This window comes from Chaetodon auriga, chromosome 4 (assembly GCF_051107435.1).
Source record: "Chaetodon auriga isolate fChaAug3 chromosome 4, fChaAug3.hap1, whole genome shotgun sequence".
In the NCBI taxonomy this organism is placed as follows: Eukaryota; Metazoa; Chordata; class Actinopteri; order Chaetodontiformes; family Chaetodontidae; genus Chaetodon; species Chaetodon auriga.
Genome location: NC_135077.1, coordinates 22,060,272 through 22,084,874, shown reverse-complemented (window position 1 = coordinate 22,084,874; position 24,603 = coordinate 22,060,272). Strand labels below are relative to the sequence as shown.

At 43.2% G+C, this 24,603-nt stretch overlaps 3 protein-coding genes across 8 annotated transcripts; 1 reads left to right on the top strand and 2 right to left on the bottom strand.

The window, feature by feature from the left end:
* Nucleotides 1–28: 28 nt before the first annotated feature.
* klf1 (Kruppel like factor 1 (erythroid)) lies at nt 29–3,975 on the bottom strand. The gene is made up of 3 exons (XM_076728844.1): nt 3,622–3,975; nt 1,660–2,518; nt 29–1,563 (listed from the first exon to the last, which is right to left on the bottom strand). The coding sequence occupies exons 1-3, from the start codon at nt 3,709–3,711 to the stop codon at nt 1,388–1,390; spliced, it is 1,125 nt and encodes a 374-aa protein (XP_076584959.1). The 5' UTR covers nt 3,712–3,975; the 3' UTR covers nt 29–1,387.
* Nucleotides 3,976–5,765: 1,790 nt separating this feature from the next.
* c4h22orf23 (chromosome 4 C22orf23 homolog) lies at nt 5,766–9,003 on the top strand. 2 transcript variants are annotated; one of them, XM_076728264.1, is made up of 7 exons: nt 5,766–5,839; nt 7,167–7,260; nt 7,438–7,500; nt 7,802–7,966; nt 8,119–8,256; nt 8,447–8,547; nt 8,748–9,003. In XM_076728264.1, the coding sequence occupies exons 2-7, from the start codon at nt 7,167–7,169 to the stop codon at nt 8,859–8,861; spliced, it is 675 nt and encodes a 224-aa protein (XP_076584379.1). In that variant the 5' UTR covers nt 5,766–5,839; the 3' UTR covers nt 8,862–9,003. The 2 variants fall into 2 exon arrangements, with proteins under 2 accessions (XP_076584379.1, XP_076584378.1); XM_076728263.1 differs by lacking the exon at nt 5,766–5,839 and adding an exon at nt 6,572–6,691 and having other exon boundaries at nt 8,748–8,960.
* On the bottom strand, nt 8,950–24,602 carry micall1a (MICAL-like 1a). 5 transcript variants are annotated; one of them, XM_076728257.1, is made up of 16 exons: nt 23,620–24,602; nt 20,602–20,650; nt 17,304–17,445; nt 17,047–17,147; nt 15,665–15,813; nt 14,345–14,973; nt 14,198–14,258; nt 13,584–14,017; nt 12,268–12,662; nt 12,047–12,181; nt 11,661–11,787; nt 11,399–11,489; nt 10,974–11,047; nt 10,670–10,784; nt 10,537–10,583; nt 8,950–10,420 (listed from the first exon to the last, which is right to left on the bottom strand). In XM_076728257.1, exons 1-16 carry the CDS (start codon nt 23,760–23,762, stop codon nt 10,284–10,286), a joined length of 2,829 nt encoding a protein of 942 aa, XP_076584372.1. In that variant the 5' UTR covers nt 23,763–24,602; the 3' UTR covers nt 8,950–10,283. The 5 variants fall into 5 exon arrangements, with proteins under 5 accessions (XP_076584372.1, XP_076584376.1, XP_076584375.1 ...); XM_076728261.1 differs by having other exon boundaries at nt 12,268–12,620; XM_076728260.1 differs by having other exon boundaries at nt 13,593–14,017.
* Between the last annotated feature and the right edge of the window lies 1 nt (nt 24,603).

Sequence of the window (24,603 nt, the reverse complement as noted above, 5' to 3'; positions counted from 1 at the left end):
CTGAGTACACCACTTCAAACGCTGAGCTGATGCAATCGTGTTTAATGATCTGCACACAGGGCTTCACACTGTGGTGGTGGTGTCGTGTCATTGTTAAGCTGCCTGAGTAAATCAGTCATGCTTTACAACATTTGAGGCCTTTATTACAATTATGACAATGAAAACAATAATTAAAAGAATTTAAAGCACTCTTTGGAGCATACAAAAACAATTTACAATAACATAGTAATCTCCTGTTGATATAAAAGATTATGTTAATAAATATGTTGCTCATTTTTAGATGATTATAAATGAAAGCGGCAGATTATTTACAGTTTTGAATTCTGCTGGATGACAGAGACAAAAGCATATATGTCTTTTTTTGTTAAATTAAAATTTCTCCAAAAACAAACATAAAGTTTGGTGACAAATATACATAACTTTGAAATTACTGTATAATCACATAGTATACCTTATGGCTTGTTTGCATTACAATCGATATTACTATTAACTAAAGTTCGAATGGAAATCAGGCAAAGACGTGGGATCATCTCAGCACGAACAGAACTAAGCATTATTACCAAGCAGTCATGACTCCATTCAGCGTGCCATAAGATCCTACAGGATCCACTGCTGTGTATTGTGTTATAACCCACATTACACACATTTATTGGTAGGTCTTTTGTAGTGTTAATGTTTGCTGTTGACGTGTCCACAGTGTGTACAGTGTTTGTCTAAGTGGCCCTTATTGCTGAAAGTGCTCTAACTTTACATGCTGGTCCTCACAAAGTACTCAGAGAGAACAGCCCACTCACTCTTTGCCAAGTGCCAGCACCTCACTGTGGAAGTCTGAGTCACCAAGGTTAAGACTGAGGGATTTCCAAGTAACTGGTTCACCTCATCTAGACTGGAAGCTCCACTGTCACATTAAAGGGAAACAAACAGGCAGGTGTGTTTACTGATTTTGGGGAGTACTGCTGCAGCTTAGCAGACCTCTGTGTCCTGCTCCACAACACTACCCCAATGTCCAGCAGAACTGTCGGCGTCTGAATTGCATTGTGGGTAATGTAGGCTAGGTTTTTTGAAGTAAACTAAAAGCAGATCAGACTACTCCCCCCATGCAGTGCTTTGTGATGCCATTCTACCACCGGACGTGTTGTTCATGGCCTAACTCTTAGCCCTGAGAACATGTTAGTTAATATCTGAGGTCACTTAGTCCCACATTCATCTGTTTAGTGAGCTGATTCTGGTCAGAATAAGAGTCAGTTCAAATCATGAAAAGGAAGTCTTCTTCCTTTTAATTTCTTAAGTTTAAGTGGCAGTGAGTGTGTGTGTGTGTGTGTGTGTGTGTGTGTGTGTGTGTGTGTGTGTGTGTGTGCGTATGTGCGTGCGTGCATGCAAGCGAGCATCAGGTGTGTCTCTTCATGTGCAGAGCCAGGTGGTCAGAGCGGGAGAAGGCCCTCTTACACAGCAGGCACTCGTAGGGTTTTTGGCCCGTGTGCTTGCGGTAGTGACGCGTCAGCTCATCTGAGCGGGCAAATTTCCAGCTGCAGCCCTCCCATGAACAGTGATAAGGCTTTTCCCCTGAAGAGTAAACAATAACACAGATGGTAAATACCAAACAAATGCATGAAATCATATCTTGAGACCAGCGGTGATGGACAGAGTCACCTGGCATACCTGTGTGGGTGCGCAGGTGAGCTTTGAGGTGTGAGCTCTTGGTGTAGGTCTTGCTGCAGCCAGGGTAATCACAGCTGTGGATGGCGGGCCTCTTTTTCCCTGTAGGTCTTCGCCCACGCTTCCCCTCCACCCCACCAGGGGGCAGCTGTGGCCCAACCAGCAGAGGCTGCTGGTGAAGGGGCAGATGACCAGTGGCCTGGCTGTGGGCGTAGTCACAGAAAAGGCTAGCATTGTGGTTAAAGTGTGGCATGTAGCTGTAATGTCGAGGGTCAGGGGTCACAGCTTGAGGTGGTATGAACCTGCTGTCGGGGAAGGTCACCACGGAGGGGTGTTGCAAGGCATAGTAAGGGTTAAAGTCACAAGATGAGACTTTACTGAGGTTTCCTCTGCCATGCCTCTCCACGCTGCCTCCCTGGGGGAAGCCAAACTGATCTACATTGGGTAGACTGGGGAATGAAGTCACACTTGGTTGGTCATCTATGTAACCATGGTGGTACAGCTCTGGCTGGACCGACGTCGTGGTTTCAGCAGGGGCTAGGAGGTCCGCCATGAGGCTGCCGCTGTTCATCTGCAGATGCTCCTGCCCTGCTTGGTCCTTAAACATGGCCGCCTCTTGGTAGGCACTGTTTGTGTCTAACTGTGGGAGTCGCTGCTCATTGTTATCCAATGAGGGGTTGAGATCAGGCGACGGGCTGCTCCAGTCAGACAGCAGGAACTCAATGTCCCAGGATGCCTGGCTGTCATCGTCCAGGAGCTCCTCTGTCATTTGCTGGGAGACGTGCAGCTGCTTAGAGCTGCTTGGTGACAGTTTGTTATTTAGAGAGTCCAGAGGGAGAGAGCCAGTGTCAGACTTCCACACCTGGATGGTGATGAAGAGCAGTGAGAAGTGATGAGAGATTCCTTCACATTGCTTTTGCATTTCAAGGACAGGTTCATAGTTTTTCAAGTTTGTCTTAAAATAATACTCGCATGTCCACATGTAGCATTATTGGCTGCTGGAATTGTTCCCTCTGTCCATACTGGCTGTAAAGAGGTTCCTTCCTCAGACATGTTCAGTGTAAGTGCTGGTTTGTTACAGTCCCTCAGTTGTGGCTTAGCAAGCAGACAGTGTGGAAACACCAAAAAGTTGCACTAAAAAGAGTGTCACCTCAAAAGCTACAGCTCAGGCTGCTGAAACATTATTGTCATTAGATTTCATGTAAACTTTAGAAGTCATTTTACACAGAATCAGGACTGTAGTGTCCCCCTTCGTTTGCATCGTATTTACTTTAGGAGGGAATCTCATTGCAGCCAGTATGGACAGAACATTTACAGCGACCAATAGCTCCACATATGGGCATGTCAGATAGTCTTGAAAACATGTAAACCTATCCTTGAGGACATGAAATGAATCAGTACATAAAACTACCATGTCACTCCCCCAGATGGCTTCAGATTATGTTGCATTTTTGGTTGTTTTTTTTTACATTACATTAGCAGACATTTTTGTTCAAAGCAAAGTTTATTAAACCTCCATAGGAACAAGAGCAAGATTTCATCACAAATTGAAAGCACTCTTCCCAAACAACAACAACTCAAAGCCCTTTCAATGCCACAGCGGAAGAGCAAGAACTTAACAGGATACAAAGTCAGTCTCTGATGCACCTGCATAAGAAATACTGCAAGTGCACGTCTTTCATTAACTTGTTAGAACCAAGGAAAGTTTCCAAGACTAATGCTTGTGGCAGGTGGGATGTAAAAGTTATATGAGACACAATAGTCACTTCAACATTAAGTGAAATAAAGACTCATTTATCTGTGGGATCCGTACAATAGTAAAGCTCATACTCAGATCTGGAATTACATTTATTACTCTGATTCCAGCTGTCCACTCTTCAGGTAAGAAAACAGGCAGCAGTGGACACTGTTCACCTGTCACTGAGTAGGAATCAAAGGAGTGAAGTGAACTGTAAGTGTACTTACTTTCATATTGTCGCTGGAGTGAGCGAGGTTGGAGAAGGAGCTGAAGGAAGGGAGCACGGCCTGTGTAACAGCCATCAAGCACTGTGACATGGACAGCGACTGACTGTGGTAGCAGCAAAAGTGAAGTTTTTCTTTTCTTTTTTGCTTTTCTTCTCTTTTCTGATTGTTTATATGACCATCAGCTAACAGAAAGTCAAACCCAGGCTCAGCAGGCCCGTCATCCCAGTTAGAGTCCACTCAGCGCTAAAAGGCTGCAGAAGCAGGTTCTTAAAGCTGTCTCCTTTTCTTCATCCCTCCACTGCTATCTCTCCCTCCTCTCTCTTGTCTATCTCTGTCAGCTGCGAGTCTAACTTCAAATCTCTCTTTTTCATGTAGGTTTTGACCGTTAGGAGGTGGAGCGTGAGTGTGAGTTACTTAGCCGGCTCCTCGTCTTTATCGCTTCAGATTGTTCATTTACAATCACTTAAAAAACTGAGGAGCACCGAGGTGTTACATCACCAAGAAGCATTAACTTATCAAATGCATCTTTATGTACCAGGACCTAAATATTAATGCTAAGCTGAAATCATCTTTTCAGTGTGTGAGTACTAATCTTATTATGACCAACAACATCTATAAAGATAAATAAACTTCATTAAATGCTGAAACTTCTCATGCAGGTTAATGATTCAAACTAATTTGTACAAATGATCTTTTAGCTGCAAAGGTGATGAGGACTCAAACATTAATTGGGATTTATTTTGAATAGATTGCAAATAATGATTTTCCAGTGACAGATAAAGTCAATCACCCCGTCTGGGTTTGGCATCGGAGGATGTGAAAGGGGGGGAGGGAATTCAAAGTGCTCTACATAAAGAAAGATAAGCATGAATTATGCATTAAAGCATATTTAAAATATAATAAACAAGATAAACAATTGGGGAAAAGATAAAAATCAAACACTAATAGACAAAATATATAGATGAGAATACAGTTATTGTGCAGTTACAGTTCTGTAAAAGTCTGCCTCATATTCAAATGCACGTTTATGCATGTGAAATAGAGTTCTACTTTCACTCAGACACCAGGATCTAAACTAAACCAAACAATCTGATGAGAGCTCCTTTGAGACAAAACAAGCAGGAAGTGTTAAAGTCAGGTGTATGTAAAATAAAATAACGCAAAATGATGGCATTTGATGAGCAATTCCTTGACTATTAAAGAGGAAATTAACAGCAATAATAAGTAGAATCTAAAGATGGAAAATAACAAAATATGCCAGGATAAAGCAGTTATTAATTTCAAGTTCAAGCTCTCTTAGTCACCTGCACATTATCTGGACAATGGCAGTGAAACGCGGTCCTGCTGTGCTCTCGCCCAACAAGAGACACATATGAACAGAGCTGAAAACAGGATAGAGGATTAAAATGTAAAAGTAAAACTGTGCAAAATGTACTAAATGTAAGCACGGATGTAATATAAACATAGTGTACACATGTAATGTAACCACAAGTAATAAAAAAAATGTTCATTAAATTGAACCATTAGTCAAGCCACTAGCACTGCAGAGTACTGCAGAGCTCTGTGTTATTTTTCACTCAGCAGTAAACAGCTCATGTCCGGCCTCTATCTAATAAAGCATGCTTTGGCACAGAGTGTGTTGGTGCATGTGCGGTGAATAACATGTCTGAATGTGTGTGATGCCCCATCACAGAGACATCCCAGTGGATTTCTCTGTGATCTTTTATTACAGAGCTACTCACAGACATTCAATGTGGATACTTAATGTCACAAAATTTGGTGGTGCACATAAACAAACACACCAACATTCAATACAGTTCATGATTCAGTCTTTTAGTCTGTAATTAAAACAAATTCTCTCTCTCTCTCTCTCTCTCTCTCCCTCTCTCTCTCTCTCTCTCTCTCTCTCTCTCTCTCTCTCTCTCTCTCACGCACACACACACTGGTTGGTCTCTGTCCTCTCAGTGAGGACATGTGGCTGTGACTTCTGAGAAGACCTGTGTGTGAAAGGTGATTATAGTCTGGCTGCTGGTTATCAGCTGACACGGGGCAGAGGCAGGCTGCTGTCTACCCACAGATAGTGGACCCCTGACTGCTGCTGAACACCGATGACGAGCCCACTGCTGATAAAGACGCTCTCTCTTTCCCTCACAGTGAAGGCAACACAAGACATCCACCGCACAAGCTGAAAAAGCCTTCAACTAACTTGTAAATTTGTGTGAGTATGATATTACTGTAAGGCAGAAAGACACTGAAAGAAGCAGAGTTAAGCTGTGCTTCCTGTAGTTATACCCTTTATAATTTAGAAATTTTAAAGGGACAAATAAATCCCCTGAATTCTTCTGAAATCACTTGGAAAACATGAAATAAGACTTTTAGGCTTTACATACAGAGCCTCATCTCCTCCACTTTGATATGAAGGACTAGGATCACTTTTCTGTATATTGAGTTTGTAATGTGGTCACTTTCTGTCCACACACACACACACACACACACACACACACACACACACACACACACACTCTCTCTCTCTCTCTCTCTCTCTCTCTCTCTCTCTTTTAATATAGCTACTTTCTGATCATTTTGGGTTTAGTGATATGATATGAATATATTATGATCCTTGTGAGGAAAGTAAACATTTGTAGTTGCAAAGTGAAGAGAAACGTCACAGTAGCATTAATATTCTAGTATTAATGCAGTCTCGTGTCACCTGACTAAAAGTTATTTTTGCTCATGATCAACATCAACTGATGGAAGCGTCAACATAAACACAACCATCTGTCTTTGTCTCCATCTAGTGGCGATATGTTGTCAATGGTAAATGGTGAGATTTCGAAAACGAACGTTACAGCCAAACATTCAGTGTTTAGCACATGTTGGTGTGACAGCGAAATTGTTTGAATAGCATCTGAAGTTTGGAGCACAAAGTCCTGCTTCACCCTGCTTCAACACGGAAGTGCTTGTAGCTACTCGGTTGCTATGGCAGCAGACTGTCGCTCTCGAGACGACAGAGCTGCCCTCTAGCTCTACGCGAAATTAGCTAATGCCAAGTGTTTACGAAGGACTTGTGGTGAGGAAATGAAGTGAAGTTTGAGCAAGCTGTTTCAAGCCTTTTGGCTAGTTGTGGCCTTTTTTCGTGCGTTTCTTTCATGTAGAGCCTAGTGCTCACCTTTCTGACGTTCAGTTGTCGTTGTTAGCACCATTGACTGCTAACTAGCTCTCTGTAGATAAACTCATTTTAGCCAAGTTACATTGTGACATTTCAGTTATTTTGAATGTAAAGTTAACATCTACAATCACACAAGTGTCTCGAAAGACTTTCGGTTTTTAGTCTGTGACTGTGAAAATCTTTGGTGTAAGCCCAGCATTAGCCGCCAATCTATGAGTTGTCTGTCATTCATTGTCTGTGGAGCAGCTGCAGGATTTGACCACAGCCTGTCTCTCTGTGATGATCTGTTTAAGTTTTCAGTATCACAGATGTAACATTAAATTAAGGCCCAGACATTGAGGTTCCTGTCTTCTAGTCTTTCTTGTGTCTCATGCAGATGGAGGCCTCCTCACCAAGCAGAGATGGCGGAGGACTGTGGAACAACCCTAGGACCACCCAGTACAGCAAGCAGACCCAGGACATGCTGAGATGTGAGATGATGCACTTGTTGATATTCTGATCTGGATGGTTGGATATAAATAGGAAACATGCATAAAGGAGTTGATGGTGTGTGTGTGTGTGTGTGTGTGTGTGTGTGTGTGTGTGTGTGTGTGTTGAGGTACATACAAGTGTTTGAAATTTTAATCGTTTTCTCTCCTGGTCCTCAGTAATGATGCAGGAATCAAGGCTCACCAACCTCCAGAGAAAAAAGATCAACGAATGCCTCAAGAGTAAGTCTGAGACGTTTGGATGAGAGGCTGGGGGAAACAGTTTGGTGATCATACAGTATGTGTGACCATTATGAACATATTGTTATTGCAAAAAATTCAGTATCCCATTATGGCTCAAGGGTAATATGATAATAGGATGCATCTTGTGTTTTCTGCCCCTACATTGGACTGTCCGCTCACATTTGCAGTGCACCAGTTAAAATAATTTCTCAATTAGCATTGAATTGCATTTCAAACATTTAACATTACATTTTCTTTTGCCACGTTGAAAACTTTTTTTCTTTTTACTTTTCCCCCTCAGATGGAGCAGCTTTACCTTTGACCACCGCACCAGCTCCCCCTCCTCAGCCTAAAACCAGTAAACCTGTGCAGAAACGCCTGCTGGGCAAGCCTCAGAGACGCACTGCTGAATCTTGTTGTTCTGGGAACAGCTACACGAGAGAAAAGTTCTGTCCTGGTCCCACACGTATGTTCTTCTAGCTGACACCATTATTAATTCTGTATTTATTTGCTTTGATAGACCTCGATTGTAAATGATGTCAGTATACTGTAGGTCATTAGTCACTAAATCTGGATTTTTTTTTTTTCTCCATCCCTTTTTTCACCGTTTGACCCTAGGGGACTTGGAAAAAGAGAAGAGGAGGCTTCAGAGTATTATGGCAACAGGACAAGAAGAGCCCACAGCTGTGTCTTTCAAAGGCATTCCTGCATGTCAAAACCCAGGAGCAGCAGAGGAGAGAGACCGGTATCAGGAAGGTGCGGCTGACTGCACAGAAACAGATGATGTACCATGGAGGAGTTGTACTGTATCTGCTGTCACAGAGAGGAAATGTTCCCAGAAAACATTTGAATTCAGATGTTTTGTCTGTGAGCGAGCTGGTCCAATCTAAATATATCCAGCATCCTTTGAATAAGTCTAATATTAACCTGATTGTTTCCTTTGTAGTTCTGGATGAGATAGAGGAGAGGATGCAGTTCCTGGCAGATATGGCCTCTCTGGGCAAGGAGAAGCAGTACATCAACATCATCAACACGGAGATATCCCAGGTAAACAAACTGACCTGCGTTGTGGTGTTTTCATAAAGCTTTTAGTAACACAGGTGTTACAATTTCATTGTTTTATCATGATGACTGTTTTGTGTGATGTTATTTTAATCAGTATAACTTGATGCTGACAGACAGGACAATAGCACCATAGAGATCTTTACAACTGTTAAATCTGTGCTGTGTCATGGCTCCACTCACAGAAAATGCGAGAACTGGAGGTGTTGGACAAGACCTGCTCTCACAAGAAGGATGCAGTGACATCTGAGAGGAAAGGAGAGGCTGCAGAACAGGCAACCGAAAACATGAACTTGTAAAAGACTGGAGAAGACTCACTGCCACTGACCGAACTCTAGGAAATAACCTGGAAACCGGGTGGTGAAAGCAATCGATCTACACACCATGAAATATTTACATTAAGTTATTTTATTCCTCTGCCTTCCAGTGTCAGTATTTTTCATGATCCCGCTGCTGTTTCAGGACAGCGTATATCTGATGCAAACGTGACGCTACGAAAGCCCTTGGTTTCAGCTGGACAGGAGGACAGGCACAGAGCAGAAACACGGACACAACAGATTACCATTTAAAATGGAGGACAGACAGACAGACTAAAGGACAGAACAGAATGAGTAAACATACTGACATTCACAGAACAAATGACAGCTCGTCCACATATGCAGTTAAATAAATGGCACTCGTACAAACAATTGTAACATGTTTTTTTTCCTATCCTCTTTTAAGGCAAAACATGGAAACACACAGAAAGGCAGAGTAAAATATAAATTAATGATTGCATATTCAGGTTTTCCCCAATGGTTAAAACTGTTATAAACTAGTGTCTTGCTACAGTTGTTAAAACACTGTATATCTGCCTTTTCTAATATTCATTATTGCATGTATGACCTTTTCTATTAATAAACATTCTAACAGACGTGTGACCGTTAACACTTTCTATAATGCTGACACCTCATATTCTCTAAATCTATCCAATTTGGAGTCTCCCACTTTGTCTCGAGTCACACGCCCATAAATACTGTATCTGCGTTTGTCCACGTCTTTGATGATATGCATTTACACAAATGACACCATCGCAAAACTAGCAAACCAAAAACAAGGGAACCACAAACAATCATAACATAGCAGCTAGAAGAACTTCGGTCTCCATCGTTGAGCGTTTCATGGGCAGATGTTGTGAAATTTAAAGCAGAGTTCACCTTAAAAAGCTTTTTCTTTTCACTCGTACCACAGGATCAAACCAGATGTAACATGAAACCTTGTCAAAGTTGAGGAGACAGGTACTGAAGGCGTGTAAGTCAAGAAAAACATTAAAAACTCCATCAGGGACCAACTGACTTCAATCAAAGTGAACTGACCAATCACACCTTTGCTGAGCCTTGATAAAGGCCTACAAGCCAGAGATGCTGGCCAATGCAACGATAGTGAAGCAACATAGAACACATCAGTCATTTAGAAACCCACTGCACACCTCATGAGGGATCTTACAAACAGGACAGTTCTTAAAGCGGTTGAGTTGTTATACAGTCTCTTTAAAACACAAAGCAGTCAGTGATGTAAGATGTGAGCAGGGAGTGGATGCTGGGTTGCATGTCAAGTCATTAATGACAGTTTAAGGAGACCTCATCTTATTTTCTTGATGCGTTCTTCTCTCACATCCTTTGTTATCTTCCTTGGTCTTGTTAAAATAGCCTCATATCCTCTTGGAGGAAAATGTGTCCTTTCTATGGCGTCTTCTCCTTGCGAGGGCTCTTGCTTGGTTCTGCTTTATGGCTCAGCCTCTTCAGAACTTTAATGGGTTTGAACTTTCCCCCTTTTTTCTTCTGTTGCTGCTGCTCACACTCTGGATCCTTATGGAAGTCTGAAGAGGAGGAAAAGTATGTTAAGAGTCACACAGGGAGACACTAAGGGAGAGAAGAAGTGTACATTTTACATTACATCTAACCTGCTACAAGTGCACCTTCCTCCTCATCCTACCTTTTTTCTTCAGCATGGCTCCGATAAGTTTATCCTCCTCCTCTTCCCTGTGACAGAATGACTGTTTGACTGCTGGCAGTTGTAAAGTATCACTGATAAATACACTCTGGTTCAGTGCAGACCCATTGATTACCTCTGCCTGTCCTGGTCCATGCTGTTGACAATTTGGTTGCGCTGCTCAATGATGGTCACCAGCTCAGCCATTAGCTCCTGCTCCCGACTCTTGTCCTCCTCGGTCCAGTCTTTCTCTGAGAGAGGGAGAGGCGATTATGCATCTGGGTTTCTTTCACTTGTATTATTTTTGAATTATTGAAGCAACAGCAGAGCCTCTGTAAGTAAAACCATATATGCTGTTGTGCAAATACTGTGTACTGAGTGGAGCGTTCCAAACGCATACAGGCAGTGGATTTGACTGTGAGGATCATGGCCAAACACACCTGGTTTGTTGAGAAGACACCTCAGCTCATACTCCACATCGGCTTGCCTCTCTTCCAGGTTCTGCTGCTTCGCACTGCAGTGAGGAACGTTCACACATGTTTGGATCATCAGAATACTTATTTTTCTGTCTGACACAAGTGAAAAATCCACTCTTTACATTTACACACCAGTAACCTCCAATTTACTTTTTTTAAATGTCTTTTTGTAAAGTCTTCATGTAAAATTATGTGTTCGTATGAAAGGCTGAAAGACAGAAAACGTCTCATCTTGCCTAAAAAATGCTTGACTTTTTCCTCAACTCAGGAAATTAACTCATTACTTACACTGAATAAATCTGTTATGAACAACTCAAAGGAGAAGGCCTGATTGGCTTTAATCCCTAAGATCCTCTCACATTTGGCCCTTGCTGCAGTCTAGTACTTACGTGTAGACCAGCTCAGCTTCTCGTCGTACTAAAAGGTGTTTCTCGTGGATGAGCGTGAACCAGTCCACCAACAGGTGCTCCTCATCTTCATCTGAAAACACAAAAGAGGAGCGCAGAGATGGATTTATTCTGTTTCTATTATGATGTATTGTTCCTCCAGAAGTCTTGGACTCTTGCCTTTCCTCACTATTTTCTCTAGGGGATCGTTTATCCCGGGCTATTTTAGCTGGAGCAGCCATTTGAGCAAAGTGTGATGTGTTACCGTTGGGGTTGTCCCTCAGCTTCTTCTCCAGCTCCACTCCCCTCTGCTCCAGTTCATCCAGCTGCTTCTCCAGCTGACCCATCTCCCCGTGGATGTCCTCTACTGGGATGAACTGATCTGACTGCACCTGGATGGATGTTTGGATCATCAGAATACTTATTATTCTGTCTGACACAGGTGAAACATCCACTCTTTACATTTCTTCAAATTTGCTAACACTGAAGGCGACTCTCCGCTCTCTACTCAACCTCTCAGATGTGCACGTAAAGAGAATCACAAATTCCCTATCAGAACTATTAGACTCAAAAAGTAGTATAATAAAATTGTCAGCTTGATTTAAATGAACGCTCAGGGAAAGTTCTGTGTGTTCCCTTTAGGTTTTGTACCTTGCGTTTGATAAGAGGGAAGCCGTGGCCGGGGGCCGGGGGTCTGGCAGGACGAGGGCCTTTTGGTGGTCTGGTTTTGGATTTAGCAGGAGAGGGAGAAGCTTTCCTGTTGAAAGGGTTCTCCTTACAGATCCGCTAAAAGGAGGAAAAGAGATAGAGCTGGAACATGACGTGCACAGTGTATTGCTTCATATCACTTTATTTCTTAGTGGTCCTATTACCTTATTGTGTGATTGGGTGTCTCCTGAGGCCAGTGGGCTGGGGGTTGTTGGGGGTCGTGGTGGAGGGGCTCCAGTCCCTTTGGCCCCCAAGCTGCGACCTGTCTGAGGGGTGGCTGGAGCTGAGCTGGCATTTGACGGCACGGGAGAAGGGTAGGGGCTTAGGGAGGGATGAGGCAGGCGCTCGTTGGAGGAGGAGGAGGAAGGAGAGGACGCAGAGTCGCACGGTGAACAGATGGAAGGCTCTGAGACACTCTTGGTGAAGGCGTGTTGCTGGTCCCTGCTGGCACTGCCAGCCAGCGGGGGCTGGGAGGAGCTGTGGTCTGAGCCAGAGGACAAACTCTCTGTGCTGAGAGCTGGAGAGGGAGAGCAAGATGAGGGCTGAGAGTGAGGGAGAACTGAGGAGGAGAGAAGGTGTAGTAAAAAACCAAAGAGAGCAGAAATGAAACGGGAACCAAAGAAGTTGGGACGGATTGAAACGGAGAGAGGATGTGGGAAAGAACAAAAAACAATGAACGTTTGCATACAATACCCCACACACAGTACTCCAGCCTCACTGTTCCAGTTCAACTTACATCAATGTTAATAATAATAAAACACAGCTTAAAAGGCTTTACAACAGAGAAATGATATGCACCAAGTGCTTCACATAAAACAAAGATATGAAAAGGCATAAAAATAGGATACATAATGAGATGTGAAAATAAGATCTAACATAAGATGGAGAATGGGACGCACTTGATATTAATAGTAACAAAAGTTGGAAAATAAGGTTGAAAATAAAAAACAATGTTGAAAGGTTTGTTATTTAGCTACTTGATGTACAAAAGAGAAAGTTAAGGGTATGAATCTGATTCTACAGACTCTGCCAGTGAAGCAGATTATCATGGGGCTCAGACATCTGAGAAACCCAAAACAATGTATTGAAAACATATATGTGTGCTCTATTGCTATGGAAAAAGAACATACTGATGAACTCAGCAGATATGAAGGATCTGGTCAACCACGGACAGCTAATGTAGTGGATGACAGAAGGTTGTACAAATACCAGATCACAAGAGATCAAAAACACTCCACAGGATGTGGCTGACTAATTGGAAAACAGTCAAAAGACCAGAGTCCATCAGCAGAACCTCAGACGGTTACCACAAGATGTAGAGCCTCAAGAATGCAAAGGCCAGATTACAGCCAGGAAACAGAGAGACAGTGGAACAAATATTAAGGATCAGAAAAGACACAAGCTCAAGCACAAGCCAACGTATCAACGTTCACTTGATAAAAGAACCTTTAGGCCAAAAATCTCCATGTTCTGAACTGACCTTGGTTACCTGCAGGTGGCTGTGGAGCACGAGGTGCCGGCCGTTTCTTGCTCTTAGCATTCCCGGGGCTGGCGGAGCGTGACGAGCTTCCCCCACTAGGGGGAGTGTCAGCACCTGTCGCGTCTGCTGCCCGAGTGATGCTGTACCATGGGTGACTAGCTGCAACTGTGGGTGGAATCGCACTTCCTTCGCTTCCCTCCACTTCCTCTAACTCGTTATTTTCATCATCCTCGTCATCCTCGTCAAATGGGTTGGAGGGTGGAGGGGGCGTGTTGGGTCTGGAGCCCTCCCCTTTGAGAGAGGACAGAGAGCCTGTATTGGGAGGTGTTGCCAGTCCGGCGGGGGGAGGGGCAGGGGCTTTCTTCTTCTTGGGTTCTGATTGGACCAGGGCGAGCCAAGGTGGGTCTTTGGGTTTATGGGTGCCACTGGACAGGCTGGACAGTGAGATACACAGACAGGGATGGAGGGGTCACAGAGGGAAAGACAACGAACTACAGCCAAATGAAGGCGTGAAGGGGCAAACAGCCGCAGCACAAGACTATGATGATATGATTTAGGCAGATGAAATGGTGGCAATGGACAGAAAAAGAGATAGTTAAGAGGAGTTCAGCTACCTTCCAGGAGACTGTGATCGTTCTCGAGGTTTGGGAGGAGTCGGAGGCTTCTGGTTTTCACCTGTGATTTCAAGTAAAATGTGAGGATGAATATCAGCAGATCTTATTTTCATTTATTATCATTTATATTGTGCAGCGAACACACACCAACTGTACCGTCTGCTGTACGGAGGAGCCGAACCCGAGGGGCGGGGCGAGGAGGAGGGGTGGGTTCAGACACCCGACGGGGAGCTGGTACTGGCCGACTGGCAGCTTCATGATGAATGACAGGTGTAGAAGGGAGGTTCCCATTAGTCGTTAATTTGGCTGGTGTTGTAGAATCTTTGTCTTTCTCCTCCTCCTCCTCCTCCTCCTCTTTCTCCTTCTCCTCTATCTCTTCATCGCTCTCATCAAAAGGGTTAGGAGGAGAAGAAGAACGGGGAGTGTCCTCTGTTTTTCCGCTGCCATCCATGTCTTTTGCTTTTTCCAAAGAGTCTGCTTGATGTGCTGGAGCAGCAGCGACTGTGACAGAGTCATTGGTAGGCATGTCGGTATCATTTGTTTGGCTTACTGGAGAAGGAGTCTTTGCCTGATCCCTCTCAGAGGGCGAGGTGTGAGGAACCGTGCTGCGACCAATCCTGGCCGACTGAGCTACCACTGGTCTCTTACTAAGATCTGGCCGGCCGTTCTGATTGACTGAAGTATGCCTTGAAATGTGATGTGTACAGACCAGCGCCCCAGAGTTGCTTCCACATTTGTAGGATCCAGGAAGCAAAGTGCTGTGACACTCTATGCACCTGAGACAACAATGACACAGGACGACAGTAAGATTTTCAACGGGTCAAAGACTGTTGAGCTATAAACCTAAATATGTAGCTGATAACAAAAGCAGTTTATCAGCATAATGCACAGTAATCTGGTATTGTTTGATATGTACAAAATCTCACTGTTAACTGATTTTGTTCTGCTTTTAAAGTTACAATCCTTAAGATTTCCATAAAATCCAATGACACTACTTATCACCAGCCTTTTGTCAGTAACAGCCAACAATGTATTTACACCCTATAACTACCTATCCATATAGTAGCTTTCATTGTTAGTGGCGGTGCCCGCCATTCTCCCAGGCAATTCAAATTGCTATCCTTCACATGAGAAGTTTATGTAAGATAATGCAAACTGAACATTTGTTACTGCTGATATGTCACATTAAAAAGATCCACCAAGTGAAACATGGGTAGTGATTCTCATGGAAAAAGCCAATTCTTTATCAAAACACTCTGAGTTTGTGTGGCTGCCTACTGCCTACTGGTATTAAATCGCACTTGCTGCTAGCGCTACTTACCACAGGTGCTGCCAAACCAACCAGGACGCAAGTCTTAAAGATTAGCACTTTAGCCAACTCAGGAGCATCTTTCTTTCATTGTAATGTCAGAAATATTTTGGCTATGAAACACAGGTAGACAGGGGGCGTAGTTGCAGTTGCAGTACCTGAAGCAGTTGCGATGGTAGAGCTTGCCATCCACCAGAAACCTCTGCACCAGGTGGACATGTTTCTGGCAGGCGGCGCAGGTGCTGCTCAGTGTGCTGCCCTTGACCGCTGCGAGCGCTTCCACACCTATCAGCACGGGCTGGCTCGGCTAGCGCAAGCGACCGGGACGTTATTCGCAGGGAGGGGTCAGGGAGAAGACGTCAGGGGAAGCGGGGAAGATGGAGAGTAATGGGGGAGGGGGAGATCAGACACGGAGTCAGGACTTCAGGATGTGGATTGTTCATTCTGTTCAGCTAGCTACATCTGCTTGGTCACTGCAACATCTACTGCTCATGGATTCATGTGGTTCACTACTGCATTTCTTTTTCAGTTTAAAGCATCATTTTAAATGATTCAAATAAATAAAAAAAAAAAAAGTTTTATTAGTAACAACATCCAAACAGCTTGGGTTAGTGCCCCTGGGAGTCACTTATTTTAGATATGACTGATATATAAAATTGATATTTTGCTTTTAGGCAATTCATTTTCTTTTTTGGGCTCTTTTTCTTTATGTTAAGTAAAAAGGGGGTTAGCAGCAGCATATTTCAAAACTTGGCACACAGTGTTAGGATTGTACTACAGTTAGTCTTTAATGTAAAAAGAGACGGTTAAAAAAAGACTGACCTAACTGTTTAGCTTTCACCTCCTAACCCACCCCACCCCCATCCTACTGCCTAGGCTCAGGACCAGAGAGTGGAGGGGGGATCAGATGTGAGGAGGAAGAAGAGCAGGAAGAGGAGGGAGTGGAATGGATTTCCATCTGAAGGGGGGGGGGGGGGGGGGTGGAAGTTGAGGAAAAAGATGGCAGTATATGGAAGTATGGAGGACAGAAGGTGAAGGCATGCGAAAGAAAAAAGAGACAGGATACAGAGGCTATCTTTATAGACTCTACCTCTGTTGCTTTGCTCTTCCCCTGCTGTGCAACACAAAGCCCATACAAGGAAGTAGTAATTACAAAATCCTTATGTGGATAGTGTACATTGTTGAACTGCAATGGCAGGATGGGATTTGTATTGTACAGATCTGATGACCTAATACCCGGACATAGCACATGCAGAATTATACTTAGATAATCCATGGCTTCAGATACACACCAACATACTACCAGAGAATATGTGAGGTTTCAGTCTGCTTATCCGGGCCTCCAAAGGACACCATTAACAGAGTATTACTTCAAAAAATACAGCTTGTTAACATGCAGCTCCAGTTGAGCATCATGCAGGAATAATGTTGTTCAGTGATGTAGTTTTTCTAGGTATTTAACAAAATCAGAATCAACACATGCACAGGGTGACCTTTGTTCATCTCTGCGCCTTCTCCTGGTGCCAAGTCTTGTTCTTACCTCAGACTCAACCACTTTGTCTTCCAAAGGGGTCGGGGGCCTTTTCTGGGCGGGCTCATTATGACCGACAGGACTCAGCCTTTTCAAGCAAGGGGGGTTTGCTGTGGAAAAGAAAGTCATTAGTTAATGATATGAACTAACTATGCAAGCTGCTGTCATACCACACAGTTATACAAGTTGCTCCATCTGAAGATTTGCAGAGGTTGGACAGTTTTTATGATTCTTAAGTGAAATCCAACTCAATTTACTGTACACACCTTGAGACTTGTTGTTGAAGAAGTTGTAGTACTGAGAGACGTATGTGATGATGCTGAGACGGTCAGGCACTTTCATGGACACCATGTCCTCTGGGTCCAAGAGGGCTGGAATCCCCAGCTGAGTCTCTGCCACTTCAAATGCCTATGATGAAGCAGATGCAGAAAATGGAGAGAAAAGGTTAGAGGGAGGAGATAGATGACGTACATCTGTAAGAAGCTGAGAAGGTGTAAGCAGTGAGTTCACATGCGGGTCAGTAATGAATTCTAATAATAATAATTACTGTTAATTATAACCAAAGGCAGCCATCTGATTATTCTGACTGTCTTCTACTCCCTATTATTAATATTTAAACTGATTTAAAAAAAACTGCATGTCTTGTCCAATGTATAAAAATACAACTTTGAATGGAAGTTATTCATAATAGATGTTTAAAAATGAGAAACTCTTGACAGCTACCATAAAGTAGCTGCAATGGAAACTATTGGTCTGTGGATCACCTGAGTAACCGGGACAATGTTAACAGACAGACATGAGAGCAGCACAAACAAAGGTGTGTTTACCGTCTCTGTACTGTGGTGGCATGAGAACTGTCAACGACTTGTATCTGATATGATAAAACTAAAACTATTTGCATGGCTCGATCCCACTTGGGGTGAGTGAGAAAGTATGTTTTGTTCAAGAAGTCAAGCTACAGTTCACCATGAAACTGTTTAACTCAAACTAAGTGGGTATGCACCACTTATTTGTCTCAATGTGAACATGCAGAAACAAAGGACAGAATGATGTCCTCAGATGCTTGGCATAGTCCACCAAACAGCACATATTTGATGCCTTGAATCATCTAACTCTGCTGACAAAACATCAGTCATTTACTCATAATATAATGTTTTGTCCTTTGAGGATAACCGTCAGTGTAATGAAAAATTCCACGAAAGAAATGAGAGCGGGTAAGGTTACATAACACGGATACAACCGCTGGCAGTCACGCAGCACTGAAAAAATCCAGCCAACAAATGCAATCCATGGGCAAAGTGGAAGTAAAGCCAAATTAATCAAAATGCATTGTACTGCACTGAGCAAATAATACCTGGTTTACAGCTTAAATTGTCAACTCTTCCTAGTTCAAGCTAAATATTCTCCTGAGATTTATCTAAAATGAATCTGCCATTACACAGCCAGGAGCACAATGACCCAGGTGGTATCAATGACTTTTATAACAAACCCACCAAGGTTAAATATTGAGGACTCCCCTCCAGTCAGAACTGAAGAAGCCCCTTGAATGAGAATGAAGAAGTCCAGTTAGCCTCGATTGAACCCTCCTTGGATAACCATGACCTGGCTGACTGAGAGCCTTCACAGACATATTACTGATTCACTGCACAGCCTTGCTTCACAGCAGCACATCACAGTACCAAAACAGCCTGATTATCCTAATTGAAAATGGCAATAGGTCCATTTTGTATGAACATATTTTAAGTGAAATGCTGACATTTTGACCAACGGTCCAGATAAGTGCTGTAGTTCAAAACTAAAAAAAATATAAAAAATACTCTATAACATGAAAGATGATAGAAATTTACTGAAATTTGAACTGCTCATGTGAAGCCTGACGTGGATGTTATATGTCGTAAGAGGTGTCATGTCCCTGCAGTTTACTGTGGGCCAGTAAAGAAAATGTTTGTCTAAAAACGTTTCTAGTTAAGGTTTGGATGGTGCCCTGTTCAAGTGATTAACAGCACTGCTTTTGGTAGATTTTAAGGATTTTAACAGATGTTTTATACTTGTGATACAACTTTGTGGCCTGTGCTACACACTAACCTCTGTAGCACCACACACAGCACTGTAATAATGTGATTTGCACAATATAGGCATTTTACATATTGTGCAAGAGTGAGAATACAAATGAGCGACAGAATGTGAGCAAGTGGAGGGAACTAAAAAGGACACTTTAAGTAACTTTAGTTACAACTAACATAATGCATTTCAGAGCCATTCTATATGTAACAGTAATATATGTAAAACTGCAGTTGGAGACTACACTCTGTGAACGCTGACAACAAGAGATCAACCTGTGACAGTCGTCATTTTGAACAGGGTCAAATATGGATGACTTGTGAGTAGACACTAGTGTGTATGTCTCCTGTAAGACAGGGGTATTAGAGAAGAAGATCTCAGAGAGACAACCATGAACAAATAAGGCACTCACATGATCTGGCTCCTTAATAAAATCTGAATTAGGTTTGCGTGCTTTCCACATTTACATTTACAGATTTCTCACTCAGGCTTCAGCCTTATGGATACAGTGAATGACTTGCTTTGTATAAAACAAACTCAAATGACAGCCAGCACACTGAGAGTTTGTTTCTGGTGTTACCACCAACTACCTCACTTTCCCTGAAAGCTGTTGGATAAAAAGAATGTAAACAGCAGTGAAGAGCTGCCAAAGCTTAGCTCAGACTCAAAATGAGGAGACTCCCTTTTCATCCCTCAATGTTCTGTTGGCTTACAGATGATGTGGAAAAACCCAGCGAGGGAAATATGATTTCAAAAATTCTTCACTGGTTTCAGTCCACAGACTTACAATAGGCTGCACATTCAGCACTTTTGCACTTGAAATCCTCTTTACATGGTCTCTCCACAGGCTTATGTCAGGAACTTTTTTGTGATCCTGAATGCTCCGGTTTCCTCCCTCCCTCTCTCTCTCTCTCTCTGTTTGCCAACAGGCTCCATCAGGATTAAGTAATGCTTCTCTCCACACATACAGTCAACTACGCTGAAGTCTCACCCACCACGGTTGCATGCGATCGTATGGCTTAACTGTGTTATGGCTGAATGAAGCACACACAGTAACAGATGCAAAGCCTGAAGCTAAGTGAAACATATGAATTAGTTCTTAAGTGATTTAACCCTCTCTTCATGAAACCGTCATACAAAATGAAAGCATCATGCCACTCAAGAGCATTAGAGTGTTAAAACCACTAAGGTTGGGTGATACATTAAAATTTTCTGACCAGCCCCGTGTTTTCCTTATTAAACAGGAAAGTATATTTGTACACCTTCTGAATTCAAGTTTCTCTCTTTTACTAAATGAAGATGAACTTAATTGCCTTGTCAGCTCATTATAAAACATGCTTTATTCAAACTTGACAGAAACAAAACTGTCTTGGTGTCTCTTTCCACTGTTACAGCCATCATCAACTCCAGTCTGGTCAAAGTAAACCCTTGATTCACAGAGTTAGAAGTGAAAATCTTCTAGCTCTACACATTTCCCTCATGAAAACTGTAAAATTGACTCACCAGCCGGTTGTTCTCGTAGACATTCTCTTTAGACAGCGAACCAAAGTCTCTGGAATGATAAGACAGAAAAATGTTTAACTTTGAAACAAGATAAGGCTCAGTAAGCAGGTAGTCAGTGTACAGTTCCAGTACATAGCCTCCAACAACTGCAAATTATAGTATCTCCTTTCATCTCAAGACTCTTGCAGATGACCATCAAGAAGTACTGTAACTGTCAAAGCCATGCTGATACAGGATGGCACTGTATTTAGCTTGCTGACCTATTTCCACTTCTGTTATGAACCATCAAGAATCTATTATTGGCTTGACAGTCTGACAGGCAGGCGTGGTGAACAGTTAAGCCTCCCAACTACAACGGCTGACAAGTGGTCCCAAACCACACATTAATGATGCCTGATGTGAAAAACGGCCAGGACAAAAGGAAAGAAGTGGCTGTATCAAACAGGAGTGATGCGCTGATAATTACAAGGCTCCGCTCTGAAATGCCTACAGCGAGGAACTCAAGCCAGAGCTCTCACCAGTAAACATCCTGCAGTAAAACTGGAAAATGTCTGAGGTGTTCTGGAATGGAAGTGTGTGTGTGCACAAGAACGCGTATGCTTACACAACTCTGTGGTAGTAGGACAACAGTGAGGCAGAAAAAAAAAAAACACTGTGACCTTGGAAAAAAGTTTGTGGACCATGTGGAGCTCTCAAGACAGCAAAGCCCTGTGAATGAGCTCCGTGTTGGAGCCACACAAAGTGACCTCTGTTCTCTCTAATCTAGTTCCCATAGTGACACACACGGAGCAGCAGCTATAATGTCAAGATCATGTCAAAACAAGTCCACTGTGTCACACAGCCAGATGGAAGTGCAGCAACTTCAAATCATTCCCCAAACTGTGGTAGAACAGACAGTGCCGGCAGACAGCGGCATGGATGATGAAGCATGGTGTGTGTGATCCGAATCTAATCAAGTGTGACTCAGAGTCCCACTCAGAAGTTTATTTTGGGAAAGAGGACTGCTGAGGACCGGTGTGCCAGTTCTTCAAAATCCACAAGATCAAAACCTGGGCGAACCAGTATACCTGCTAAATCTGGTTCCATCTGACTTGACAAGTTTGTGCTAGACCACACAGGACTGGGATTTAGTGACGTCATAACAGTCAGAAATGTTTTGGTAGAGGAGTAGGTAGGTGAGACAAAACAAGTGCACTATGGAGACAAATGTCAACGCAGAAAGGACGTGGGAAAAACTCAGATGTAGAAGTACAAAGAGGATGTTACTGTTTGTGATATTGCTTGCTAAAGCATGAACAGTAGCTGTGTATATGAACATGATTTAATCAAAGTTTGACTGCACTGTCCCATGCACTTTCTTTAACGAGCCCATGGGTGATCTCTTGCAGCCATATCTACTCCCTTTCCAGTGGGATGATTGACAGTTGGTCTAAGCTGAAATTCAGATGAGGCCATTTGTTGTACTAACGTCTTTCCTGTACATCAGTTTGCATGTATTTGGATGAGAATACACTGGCTGCAGAGTGCAGGGCAGCCCTACAACGGCCTGGCCCAACATGAGAGCTAAATGCAGTTTGACAGGCGAAGGTCTCAGCTGCAGATTAGCCTGACGGACTGTCTGTCTGGATCAGAGCGAGTTTGGTTGGGCCACTGCAGCTTTACAGAGGACTGAACAGAGAGGCATGCTGGGACACAAATTGAAGAGGCAGAGCTCGAAAGCTGGGTGTTTAGGATTTGCCTCCTCTCTTACTTTCAGCTTTACTGCTGTGCTGTGTTTGCAGATATATTCCACATCACTGACTCGTCCTTCAGTGACTGGTCCAGTGAATGTTTGCTCGACTGCCATCCAAGCATAGTCCAATTTGCTCACAAACGTCTGGACCACCTGAGAGGTTAGCAGCACGAGCACGATGCTTATTGTCTGAAATCATTCCATCACACCGCAGTTTTCCCTCCAAGACAAAGGGGGACATCACATGTCATTAGCAGACGCTTTTATACAACCCTACTTCAACAACAAGAGTTGTTGCCTATTTCAGACAGAATCAAACCAGTAATGCTGATGTTGTCAGCAGCACTATCCAGAGATGCATGTCCAATGTGAGTCATATGAGAGATTCTGTGAATTTTTACTGCCATATAAATCAAATGATTTACAAGTTCTAGAAACAGTATCAGTGATACACATGATGACCCTCTTGTATGGGAGATGAACATACTGGGAGGATGATCATCACTAAATAGAATATTCTCCGTCTTTCTGGTGTGTTTGAGCAAACGCAGGTCAAACTCACTTATGAGTCAGAGATGTTCTGTGTGGTCGCTGCCAAAACAATGGCACGTCTCGATTTCCTCATCTCCATATCAAGTCATTTTTAGACACACTGATACTGCGGTTTTGTTTTGTGGTAGCTTCTGTACTGTGTGTGTGTGTGTGTGTGTGTGTGTGTGAGTGAAATGCAGAGAAGAGGGGTGTGTGTTGTTACAGACAGGGCATGGCCCGTCAGCCTGAGTTAATTACAGCACACTGGCCTCTCTCTCTACAATGTTCAGAAGAATATTGTGGCTGTTGGTTTTGGCTATAAAACATTATTTTAACATACAGTGTCGACGAATATAACATAAATGACATGGCTCTGGTTTTTGGTGTTTAACAAAAGTTATCTAACCACTTGTAATATCATATTCAGTCGTGCTAAACTACTTAAAAACATATTCCAAAGAGAAACCATTCTAGTCTTTGTTGACAGGAGCTCTGCATAATCCCAGTCCTTAAAAACTTGTTCTGCGTTTGTATCCTGAATGGATTAACATACTAGTTATTACAGTACTTGAAAACAATTTAGAGACAACAGTAAGTCGCCTGTCTGTCCACCTTTCACTGAAGCCAGCAAATCCTGTCATCACAGTAACCTTTGTTACCGTTAACTTCACTATCTCAAACAGTTTTCACATACGTACACTGTAAATTGACTAAATTAGTATCAATGTTACATTATTTGACGTCGAGTTACTTACATTAATTCTGGTCTGTAGCGATGTATTATGGCACAAAACGCCAAACCGTCCCGAAAGGACGTTGACATGTCCCTTATTTCCACATCGTGGTAGTTTTCACACTGTATCCGACACCACTCCTGGAGAGCCTTCAGAGATCCCATGACACTGTTATCACAGAAGTCCACGTATTCTTGTCAAATAAAATCGAGAGGTTTCGTCCCAGGTGTGACAGGACACAACACAAGTCTTTTCTCCAGTCATAAACGAGTCATCGGCAGCGTTTCAGTGAAGGGGCGACAGCCAGGCAACACCCGATACATTCATCCACAGCCAGTGAGTCACGTTAAAAACTAGCATGGCTTGCAAGCTAGCTAGATGTTAGCTAACTTTTGCAACAACAAAATGCATTATGCCCTCACTTCATCTCCTGTGCCGAGTTATTCAGATAGCGATAACTGCATCTGAAATGGCACTGTGATCGGAATCACAGGGTTAAAAACACATCTGATTTCCAGAGATGATTACGGTATTTTGCCAACAAAGTTCCTGACGTAGTCAACTTAGCTAACTCGCTAAGGTGGGTACGTTAGCCTGCTGCTAGCCGAACGCTATGTCTGCAGTTTGCAGGTTTGCTTCTTTGTGGAGAGCGCTGGCAGGGTGGGGATTGTCGTTGGCAGTTTCGACCGATGATATCGTTTCCGTCGAAGCAGAGGTGACAGTTTCCTCCTTGAGATGGACCACTACACGTTTTTTGTTTGTTGGTGCAGTGACTGCAACGGCTGATACAACGCTGAATAAAACGTCCGTCCCGCGCGCTGCCCGCGACGCCCGATTGACGACAGCGAAATAAACGCACAGTGAAAAAAATACTCTAACGGTTGATTAAAGCAGCCCAGCGCGGGTGCCCAGCCATCCTAGACACACTGATTGAAGCGTTGGCAGCCTGCCTGCCACCCTACTCAATGTCACGTTGTTGTTCTACTTGCCCACCCGGGGGAGTCG

What these genes read in the sequence shown, in the direction of transcription:
- klf1 (XM_076728844.1), bottom strand. Translation starts at nt 3,711, where the DNA reads ATGTCACAGTGCTTGATGGCTGTTACACAGGCCGTGCTCCCTTCCTTC. An exon ending in ACTCCAGCGACAATATGAAA is followed by an intron (nt 2,519 to 3,621) that starts GTAAGTACACTT and finishes ATCACCATCCAG; the next exon opens with GTGTGGAAGTCTGACACTGG. An exon ending in TCACCTGCGCACCCACACAG is followed by an intron (nt 1,564 to 1,659) that starts GTATGCCAGGTG and finishes TTTACTCTTCAG; the next exon opens with GGGAAAAGCCTTATCACTGT.
- c4h22orf23 (XM_076728263.1), top strand. Translation starts at nt 6,665, where the DNA reads ATGCCAAGTGTTTACGAAGGACTTGTG. An exon ending in GACCCAGGACATGCTGAGAT is followed by an intron (nt 7,261 to 7,437) that starts GTGAGATGATGC and finishes CCTGGTCCTCAG; the next exon opens with TAATGATGCAGGAATCAAGG. An exon ending in GTTCTGTCCTGGTCCCACAC is followed by an intron (nt 7,967 to 8,118) that starts GTATGTTCTTCT and finishes GTTTGACCCTAG; the next exon opens with GGGACTTGGAAAAAGAGAAG.
- micall1a (XM_076728257.1), bottom strand. Translation starts at nt 23,762, where the DNA reads ATGGGATCTCTGAAGGCTCTCCAGGAGTGGTGTCGGATACAGTGTGAA. An exon ending in CGATCACAGTCTCCTGGAAG is followed by an intron (nt 14,018 to 14,197) that starts GTAGCTGAACTC and finishes CTCACTGTCCAG; the next exon opens with CCTGTCCAGTGGCACCCATA. An exon ending in ACACCCAATCACACAATAAG is followed by an intron (nt 12,182 to 12,267) that starts GTAATAGGACCA and finishes TCCTCCTTTTAG; the next exon opens with CGGATCTGTAAGGAGAACCC.